The sequence below is a fragment of the Acyrthosiphon pisum genome, chromosome A1 (assembly GCF_005508785.2).
Source record: "Acyrthosiphon pisum isolate AL4f chromosome A1, pea_aphid_22Mar2018_4r6ur, whole genome shotgun sequence".
NCBI classification, from domain to species: Eukaryota; Metazoa; Arthropoda; class Insecta; order Hemiptera; family Aphididae; genus Acyrthosiphon; species Acyrthosiphon pisum.
The window spans coordinates 149,734,797-149,745,436 of NC_042494.1; the positions used below are offsets into that span (position 1 = coordinate 149,734,797).

Sequence of the window (10,640 nt, forward strand, 5' to 3'; positions counted from 1 at the left end):
ATTTTTATACGATAGATAACAGCAGTTTTTGAATTCTCGTCGAAAATGTAAGTGTCATGATTATAATAGCTGACAATAGAGGCCAATTAATTGTCGGACCACCAATGGCCTGGAAGGTCAGATAATTGTAATAGTTCTAATGGTTGAACAATAGAAGTTATTTAATCTTATTTATTATCATTCAATGCGTTAATGCATATATTATAACGCATAGAGACCACAGATTCCGTCTCCTGTAGGGACATTTTCGCCGGGTTTATAGTAGGTAGTTAAAAATTGATCTGATTTTGCTATTAATTACTATCGTTGACATTTTTGTTTGTATTATAATCGTAATAAATTAATTTTGTTTTATTATTAAAATTATCATTAATGTTGTTAATATTTTTAGTTATTTTATTATAATGGTAATAGTCGTGTATTAAATTAATAGGTAAACTTTTCATGTTCTCTTGTTTTCCAATTATTTGGTATATCATTTGTGTCTATTATTGTTACTGGAATTGTAATGTTATTGAATGTTGCTTTAATATATTATAGTGGTTTGGTTATAATATTATTTACTTTTTAGTTATAATTTTGAAAATCTGAAGATAAAAGTTAACATCAATCAGTAAAGTTCAACCTAGAAGTTAGTTTTTAGAGTTCTGATTGATAAATTGACACGTTTTTGCTGAGTGTCCTACTTTATCGCAAATTTGGTATTGCAAATATGTTATTGTAAGTTTGTTATTGAAATAGCAGTTATTTATGTTCTATTATTACATTGTTGTGGTTGACTTTCATTTTTATTTCGAAGTCATGTATCTGTAGTGTGATTACTAAATAAACAAATTTCCCACTTTACATTTTTAGATTCTGAGCGGAGCGAGGAAGCTATTGGTTTTACAATGGTGTTTATTTTTTTTTTTTTATATATCCTGTATAAAAAATGTCTACCAAAAGTAGTGCTTCAATTTCAACATATAGTACCTTATCTTTTAGCAAATTGGATCAAGATGGTACTTTATAGAGAGGTCATTTTTCGATTTTATCAATAGTTATTTAACGCCACGTGAAAAACCACCGATAAATTACAAAACTGCTAATAATGGAATTTTAATTTCTAAACGCTTTGTCTATCACCATAGAAACGAATAAAAAAATTATAATATTATAATATTAATTCAACTTACAGGATATAATAAATAATATCGATATAAAATATCCAGACTGACAAACCGTCTCCGCCCAGAATCGTTTTTCTAATACAATGATATATCATTGAATTCAAGTCTAATACAACCCATTATACAATGACCCACATGACCTACTGTACAGCAGAGCGACATCTACTTACCTGCTTTTTATTATTAGAAAAATTTAAAATTTTGATTTCAAAAATTGGTTTGTCTAATTAAATTTTAAGATTCTTTTGAAGAGAGTGTTGGGGGGTTTAAATTATTTTCAGATTTTCCCGACTCTGTATTTTCGTCGTTCATTTGTTATTTGATAAGGTACCTAATTAGATTTTTATATTCATTAACAATTGTTCATTATTATTATTATTATTGTTATTTTTTTATTTCGTGTTTCAAGCCACGAGCTCGGACACCACTTGTAGTAATGTGAAAAATGAAAATAGGATGTGTGCGCAATATGTATACATAATATTATGTATGATTTAATTATATAGTAAATTAACTTACCCTATAATTTGACTGCACACTTGTTGGGTATTCGATGAACGAAGGAAAAAGAAATAGGATTAATATTGATTAACTTATAATTTAATATTAATCAAGAACACAATAATTGATAGGTACATTAGAGATATTTGAAAAAATACATTTATTATTTAAGACACAAAAATATTATACTGAACATATTATATTATATAGCTCATTACGTATGACTGCCGTTAAGGACGGACGCAGGGAGAATGCCTTTGTATAGATCAGGCCGATGGTCGATGGGTGTCGACCGAGCCGATGGAACCGTTTATTTAGATAAGGACATAACAATATATATGACCATTGACCACCAGATGTCTATTATAATATAAACATCTGTGTGACTGTATATACTTAATACTATATTATAATATATATTATATTATAGATTATGATGATGACACTCTTTTTAGTATTATCTACTATATAACTAATATTTACAATATATGTTTTATGTATATAATAGTATAAAGTGTCGGCGTTCTGAGATTAACATATTTACCCAACCGCCTAAAGTGACCTAGAATCTTTAATAATGGTTCGGTCTTGCCGACAATTCGTTTGATCTATGTACTGTATCGAAAATAAATAGATTTAAATTTATAATGATTTGTTTTATTATTTTATAAATTACAAAACTCAACAGGCAATTATGTACAGAATCATGATTCTATTTAATTGTAATACATATTTACGCATAACACTATACATTTAAAGAAAAAATAATGACTTATTGACTCTAAGCTTGAATAAACTAATTATGCAGTTTTCAGTCGGAACTCACAATATAGGCATCTCCAAAGTGTATGGACACTTTGTATGAGTAAACTCTACGTCAAAGATGCCTTGTGGCTGTAAGCTGCTTAATTAACTCTAACTAGACACTAACTCATGGCTGACTTACCGGCCTTTAGAGTTATAATTATGCACTAGTGTTCAGCCATTGTGGAGTTAATATACACACACTGTTTTGTCAAGTCGAAGCGCAACTTAACTCTTGATCACTTTGCCCCGCTAGTATGGAAGCCACCGATTACTCAGCACTAACTCCGGGCATTTCTTGTTAGGTAAAGCTCCTATGTCACTACCTGAAGTCGACATTCCTGAGCCAACATCTACCAATCGACTCACCAGGCGGAATAGAATACAGAAACTGCAGCAGTCCTTTTGGAAACAATGGTTGCAAGATTATCTGGCTACATTACAACAACGGTCTAAATGGACAACTTCCCAGCCTAACCTTCAAGTCAACGATCTAGTCCTCCTCAAGAAAGAAAATATGGCTCCCACTCAGTGGCCCCTAGCCAGAATCCTCCAGGTGCATCCCAATCCTGCAGACCACTTCGTGCGAGTTGTCACCCTGAAGACACAGGATTCGGTGCTAAAGCGTAATAAACTCATAAGACTGTCTATCGAACATTAGTTAAACTGGTTACCACCAATTAAATCAATTATTCCATTATTTGTTTTGTTATTAATTAAATAATTTTGTGTGACCTTATGTGAATTTTATATTTTTATGATACTATAGTTTGTACTCTGTTGAAATCTATCTGTATCTTACCCCATTATGCCATTTTTACTTATGTTAATGTTTGAATTATTTATTTATTTATTCAACTTCCTTTTGAGAATACCTCTCAAGGGGACCGGTATGTTTATCAAGAATGTTATCATTATAATGTAATCAATTAAAATACAGTCCACTGCACTTATCATATTTAAAACTAATCTCCAATTTAGAAAATGTAAATTATTGCATGTCATGTCTAGTCAGTCTTTTCACCGAGACGGTTATGTTTTTTTTTCGTTGTTGAACTGGTTTAAATAAAAGAACAAAACCTACATCATTTTTTTGCATTTATTTTTTTTCCCAACAGCCGACATGAGGGTATTTGGATACCTGCGGGCTGCGGGGAACCGATGACATGTTATCCATGTGGACAGTCACATTTGTGGTGGTGACGATCAACAATTTGAATCAGCCGTAGGTACATACGTCATTCCCCTCCAATCTTGCTTTAAATTGTTGGATTTCGATCGCGGAGCAGTGGGGACGTAGTTCAAATGACTCAGAAAAGACGCAGAAACACAGACATAATATTGTTACCGTATATATCTTCACTCGCAGGAACTCTTACCAAGTCTAACCGAACAGGTCGAATGGTCGGAAAATAATGTGTAATAATGGTTATTATATGTTTACAATATTATACTATTTATAAATTCACTTAAACGCACGGTTATATGACATAAGCGCCAAAGGTACAAAAATGACATCATTTGCGCCAAAATTAATGTCTTATATAACTATAGTTATACTATAGGTATACCTATATAATATTACCTATAATATACCTATATACATTAAAATTGTCAATAAATATATTAGAAATTATAAAATTATAATTTTAAAAAATCGGTTGATTTTTTCAATCTTATAACAAATTGTTAAAATATAATATACATACAAATAAATATAATTTGAATAAATTGGTTGTTATTTAATATCTATTAACCGTGGCACACAGGTATCTAGGATTTTGGCGCTTTCCTACGACACGATTTTGGCACTTTTGTACGTTACAACTTTTTTTTCTTATCTCATTTTACCGCTTATATCTTTCGCCGAAAAGCACGTAGGCAACCGTTGCTGACGTAAATGTTCAGCCATAATTTTTTTTTTTTAAATAGCTTTTATTTTCGGTAATAATTATTACACTCTTAAAAGGTTCAAAGTATGGTTTTTTTATATAACACTGTAGCTGCACTATAACCGACTTCGCCCGGGACAAAATGAACAATTATACAATACGGCGCTCAGCGGTTTTGTTTTAAGTGTACCTCAGTTCACAGGCAAGTCGCGCTGTCGTTATATACCTACAATAATATATTACATTTGATATAACGGGATAGCAGTTCTAGAACATTAATTAATTTAAGAATGCTTTGTATAATTATTAAATTTTCCTCACTGTCCGTCAAAGTGTTAACTTTTAAAATATAATTCGTTACACTCCAAAGCTATTATTACTGCTCAATTTTATTTTAAATAATATTATGCTATTAAATAATAATATGATATAATAATAATGTAGGTACCTGTGTCTTTACTTTATTTTGACTTTTTGTCTTTTAAATTAATTATTTTCCTTAAGTAACCGATAGATTTATATAAAATTAACGCGGTCAAAGCTACAACAGCGCCAATCAAAACCACCACATCGTTCAGATAATATTGATATCGGCTCAAGATCGTGGACACGGGAACTTTGTAATCTGCAACACCGTTTCGGATTAAGTATTCGACCGAATGCAATGCGGTATCTATCGCGGAAACTGGTAGGTCTAAGAAAATATTGGAAGCTGTTTGGGCGTTCTTCTTATAACTGAAATAAATCATATTAATAAATGTATTATAAAAATGTATAGAATACTACTTAGCAAGGTGTACAAACCGAGTGATTTAAAAATTAAAATAATTTCTTAAAGTAGTTTTAATTGGTTTTGAAAACAAATTTCTTAAAAAATAAATACTAAAAACGAAATATTAGTTTTGCCATATTTTATTGGGTATTCTTTTATGTAAGTATGAAATAATTTATTATTATTATTTAATTCAAATGTAAAAAATCTATTACAGCGACCTACACAATTTTCAATGACAAACTACGAAGTATACACTCGCAATATACTTTAGTACTATACACACGAGAGACTTTTATGGTTATTTAAATAAAAATGAATTTGATAAAAGTACTCTCTGAGTTTCATACATAAAATTAAATCCAATTTTGAAACTAATTTTCAATCTCTGGACAAAAGTGTATTCACGTAGATGTCTTTAATATGTATTATTATATTATATCCATGTAAAACTATATTAAATTGTGAACATTGTCTTACCTTATATCGGACAAGATCTTTCCTATAGCATCGACGAGGACTTTTACGTTTAGGGTTTCCAGTAAGATTTCAATTCCAAAACCGTTTTCGATGACAAACCTCATGTTGTAGAACTGGTCAGTATAAAACGGGAATCCAATCAATGGCAAACCATAGTGCAAGGCCTCCACGAGACTGTGATATCCTCCGTGAGTTATGAACAGCTTACAGTTTTTATGGCCTTTGAATAGAAACAATATTTGTAATATTGTACATCATAATGAAGTCTAATATTCGAGAAATTATTTTCAGGGGAATTAATAAAATTATTTTACAACTGTATTAATAAAAAATATCATTAATAATAAATAATATGGAATAAATTAACCATTGACGTAATGTAGGTATATAAATGTGTATTGAATATTGATATTATATAATCTGGCGGAGTAAATATTTAATATTTGATGTCTGTGCATAACGTGTAGAATTTTATATCTAAAATGAATAAGCACTAAATTTATTTTTCAAAAAAAATTTCACATATCTCACTTGTGCGCTTCGCCATCGAATATTATAATATACTTCGCAGCCTACAGGTTCAGTGTTTTTTTTTTTTGCTATTGTTTCCGATGATGCGATTTCCGTTAAATTTAAAAATATGTTATTTGCACGATGATAAAAATAATATATTCGAAAAATAACAGTGATAGTATTTGAATATTTAGGCATAAATTCAAAATGTATAATATATATTAGTAAAAACTACATTCAATTTGTAGACATATTTTATTAAGTTATTGCATATACTATTATAAATTATGTATTATGACTTATGACTAACATCATATTATTATATAATTGACTTCCTATCGAAATCGGATTTTCGAGGATTTCCATTATATGTACCTATACCGATTATCGATTAATAATCGAATATTTGATATTTACATTAAGGGGGCTGCTACAGGTTCTTTCAAAAATCAAAACTAATGTAGATTTGACCAATCTAAAAATTAATTTTGTTTGTCATGATGTTTTCCAAGATATTTAAATTCCGTATCATAAAATAAACCTTAAGGGGGCCGGATGGGCTTCCAGTCAATAAAAAAAAGTGACTTTTAGACCAATAGCTTTTGATTTTGAATATTTCAATTATTGTTCGTGTCATAATGAATAATATAAATACAAAAATATTATATTTTTTCGATATTTTTATTCTTGGATATCACAGCTAAAAAAAAAAAATATTCAAAATCGCCTCGATCATTTCCTAGTAAACTTGTTGATCAATCATAATACGTTTTCAAAATTAAAATCTATCAAACCAAATTTTTCCAGTTTTGTCTAGCTTATTGGTCTAAAAGTCACTTTTTTAACATATGCTGCAGCCCCCTTAGGCCTTAATACACATACTCAAGATGTATTGTTGCGGAAACCATTTATCGATGTACACGTTGTCGGGCATGTTGGCAATGGTCCCGTTTTCCCATTTCCACAACACAATTTGCTTGAGCTTCTTGAATGATTCGACAAATGTCTGGACGTCACGTTCCCCCAGGTCCGACATCTTTATGTTAGATCCGAAACTGAAGTAGATCGCTCCATGGGTTGCCCCATCGAGGAGCGCTTTGAATTTCTGCTGAAGATTTAAAATTTGGTTCGAATTTAATTGATTAAAATATAACTATGTTAAATAATTTCAGTCTTAAGTTATATATTTTAAATGATTACATTTTAGGGGCATCTTTAATTTTATTTGTTCCTATAAATCACTATATATAGTCACACATGTCAGGTACCAAATTATATGTGTTGTTTACTATTTAAAATAAATAATATTTTACATTTTTCTAAAAACTAAAGCTTTTAATACATTCAAAGATCAACATACTAATATTTATTGTAATTACCAACTTTATAATAATATATATACATACTGTTTTTACAGGTTATTAATATTTAGAACAGGCATGAATGCTATAAAATTGTGTGACTGAGATCATTAGCCTGTAAGGTTGGTAGAGGTTGGTACGGTAAGGTTAAAACGGTTGGCACGGTTGAAAACACGCCGTTTTATGTATCGGCAAAGTTTTTGCACACTACGATAGTACGATCCTGGATGGTCCACCCATCCGAGAACTAGATTATAGTGGCAGCGGCAGTTGCTTACTCTCAAGTCTCAATCACGTTAAAGTGATTGATTTCATCCAGTGCGCAGCGCCGAGCCACAACTTAAAGTACTGTTTGTTGACATCTATGGTTAAAATACATTAAACAATTATATTAACTATTTACTGATCAGTAAATAGGTATAAGTTGAATTATTAATATAATGTGACACATATTATAACATTATTGGGGTTGATTATTTTTTAACTAAATGTATTTGTTTTGAAACATTTTTTTTTTACATGATATTTAAGTAGAAATGTTTTGAAAAAATTTCTGTTGTACTTTAATTTTTTTCAACATACATTTTTAATTTCCTATTCCGAATTAGAATAATGTTGTTGAGTCATAGGCGTAACAATTTGGGATTTTCAACGGATTTGGTGTTGGGGGGGGGGGGGGGGGCTAAAGCCTTACTTTGATAATATTGAATAAGCTTAAAACAAAATTTAGGACATTTTTGTGGGGCTGTGGACATTTTTGGGGGAGTTATAGTCCCTAAAGTCCCCTTATTTGCACCTATGTGTTGAGGTGATCTAACCTGCTGTGGTCAGCGGTTGTTGATTAATATTAAAATGGAATATATTATTTTAAAGGTCCATCCAAAGGAATGGAATTCAAAAATGTTATGTTGCACATCCTATAATTATATAATGACTTAAAATAATGTAAAAAAATACAATTTGCTATCACGTGTAAATATTTAAATATCATCCAAAAACTGTTAGGTCACGTGCTTACTCGGTCGACGGAGGCGGACGTCTGCGGCCGTATGTGCATGCCGGCCACTTGCACCACGTTCGGCGGATACGGCCTGGCGTACGACACGGAGTGGTGGCCGTTGACCAATGTGAGTTGAACGGCTTGGCGGAGCGCGTCCAGTGGCGGGCAGTTCCGGTGTCCGGGGTACGTGTACAGATCGTCCAGCATCTGCTGATCCGTTGACCGGAACACGACCTCAGACACGATCAGCTCGGCGGCAGCGATCGCCGCGTTGTACAGTCGTTCGCCGAACGACATGGAGTCCGAGTACCGGAGCCAGAACGACGGCACGTACGCGGGATGATCCGGCACGCCCAGCGATTGGCTGAGCGTCGCCGACGGAGCCATCGGGCTCAGGCACACCACCGGAGCGGAATATCTGTGCAGAGTCCCGGTGAAATTTTAATATGCGCAGAGTGATTAAAAAAATAACACCAAACCTTTGATTATATCATAGCATTTGGGTATAATATATTAAGAGAAACATGATGGAACTATATAACTCTGCAAAACATAATTTATATTGCTATATTGTTACCTGTGACCTATCGCCAGGTAAATGTCGCTGTACCAACATTCGATCAATACCAGGTCGAAGGCGTACTGAGTGTCGTTGAGAAACGCACGAGTCTCGTTCAGCTCCAGAGTCCGCGTGACCAACCTCATCATACTCAGTCGTACGCTGATCATATTGATCAGCCGATTATGCCTATGGCGAATATCCATTGGACTGCGAGTACTCTGAATTTTCACTGCGCCCAGGAAAAATAATCATATTATATAAAGTTATTATTATTATTATTAATATATCCTATGTAGGTATATATTATTTATTAAATAGGTCTCACTGGACTTCAACTAATCAGAAGTAATTTAGAGTGGCATCAATGGCCATATATTTTATATATAGGTAAATATATTGTATTATTACTTATTTATTAGCATTGGAAAATACTATAAGTCTTACACTGTAAAATATTATTTTTTAATTCAAAAAATGTCATAGCTAGATTGGGGAAAATCGAGTAATCACACACAATATCCATCTGTATATAGTATAATATTACATACCATTGGGAATGAGTACGTGTCGGTAATTGGTCGGCACATCTCCTTTTTGATAGAACGGGCTGACTACGGTCACGCGGTGACCGCGGTTCGCCAATTCCAAGAACAGCGGATTGAAACCAGAAAAATGACTGTAAATTGGCAACGGGAAGAACGCCAATATATCCGCATTGGCGCCGATCGGACGAACTACGCAACTGTCGGGGATAGTGAAAATCACGATGATTATTGATACCTGTGATAGAAATCAGAAATAAATTATAAATATAATTAAGTTATAATATACACACAGACATAATAGAAAATTATTCCTAATTATAATGTATGACATTTTTGAGACGTCGCCATAGGCGCACATTGGGTGTGAATTTAGGGGGTGCTGGAATAGTTTATGTTACACATGTCCATGGGGGGTTTTGTCCCCCACACCCCCCTCAATCCTAATACTATAACTAACTGCATTACATTAGCTTTAAATTTTTAATTAGAATGGGGTACCTAACTTTGATTTCGCGGGGTAACTTTGATACCCATATATTTTTATTCACCAGAGTACCATGATAATTAAATTTTTTTTCCATAAAATGGGGTTACTTTGATATCACATTAAGAAATATAGGTATCGAAATTGCCCGTTGTGATACTTTGATAGCATATTAAAAAATATTGATATCTCAAAAGATAATTTCAGAATTTTAAAAATTAAAACGTTAAAATATTGAACTAGTTGTAACTAATATTTAATTTTGAGAGTTTTATCGTTAACACTACAGAAGTTATCCATATAAAAAAAAATGAAATTGTCATAAAACAGTAAAAAATTATCAAAGTTACCCCATTTTACTGTACTACTTTTATTTTTAAACTATGAGAACTTTTTTCCGTATTTGTGATATCGAAAAATTAAAAACAATGTTGCACAGTCTATGTTCTCTTCTTCCTAGTAGGAACATTTGGTTGCATACCTGAACTATAAGTTTAGTCATAGTGGTTCTTATCCACGCAAACCATTTTTTACTATGTTTTACTTTTGAAAACTGA

General features: G+C 32.0%; 1 protein-coding gene across 1 annotated transcript in view; it reads right to left on the bottom strand.

The window, feature by feature from the left end:
* Nucleotides 1–4,815: 4,815 nt before the first annotated feature.
* LOC100165952 (UDP-glucuronosyltransferase 2B15-like) overlaps nt 4,816–10,640 on the bottom strand; it is an 8,352-nt gene continuing 2,527 nt past the window's right edge. Inside the window, exons 2-7 of the mRNA XM_029488581.1 lie at nt 9,603–9,834; nt 9,070–9,283; nt 8,511–8,910; nt 7,014–7,239; nt 5,619–5,838; nt 4,816–5,101 (exon numbers count right to left, since the gene is read on the bottom strand). Of these exons, the coding sequence (XP_029344441.1) occupies nt 4,828–5,101; nt 5,619–5,838; nt 7,014–7,239; nt 8,511–8,910; nt 9,070–9,283; nt 9,603–9,834 (1,566 nt within the window). The 3' untranslated portion in view covers nt 4,816–4,827. The remainder of the gene's footprint in view (nt 5,102–5,618; nt 5,839–7,013; nt 7,240–8,510; nt 8,911–9,069; nt 9,284–9,602; nt 9,835–10,640) is intronic.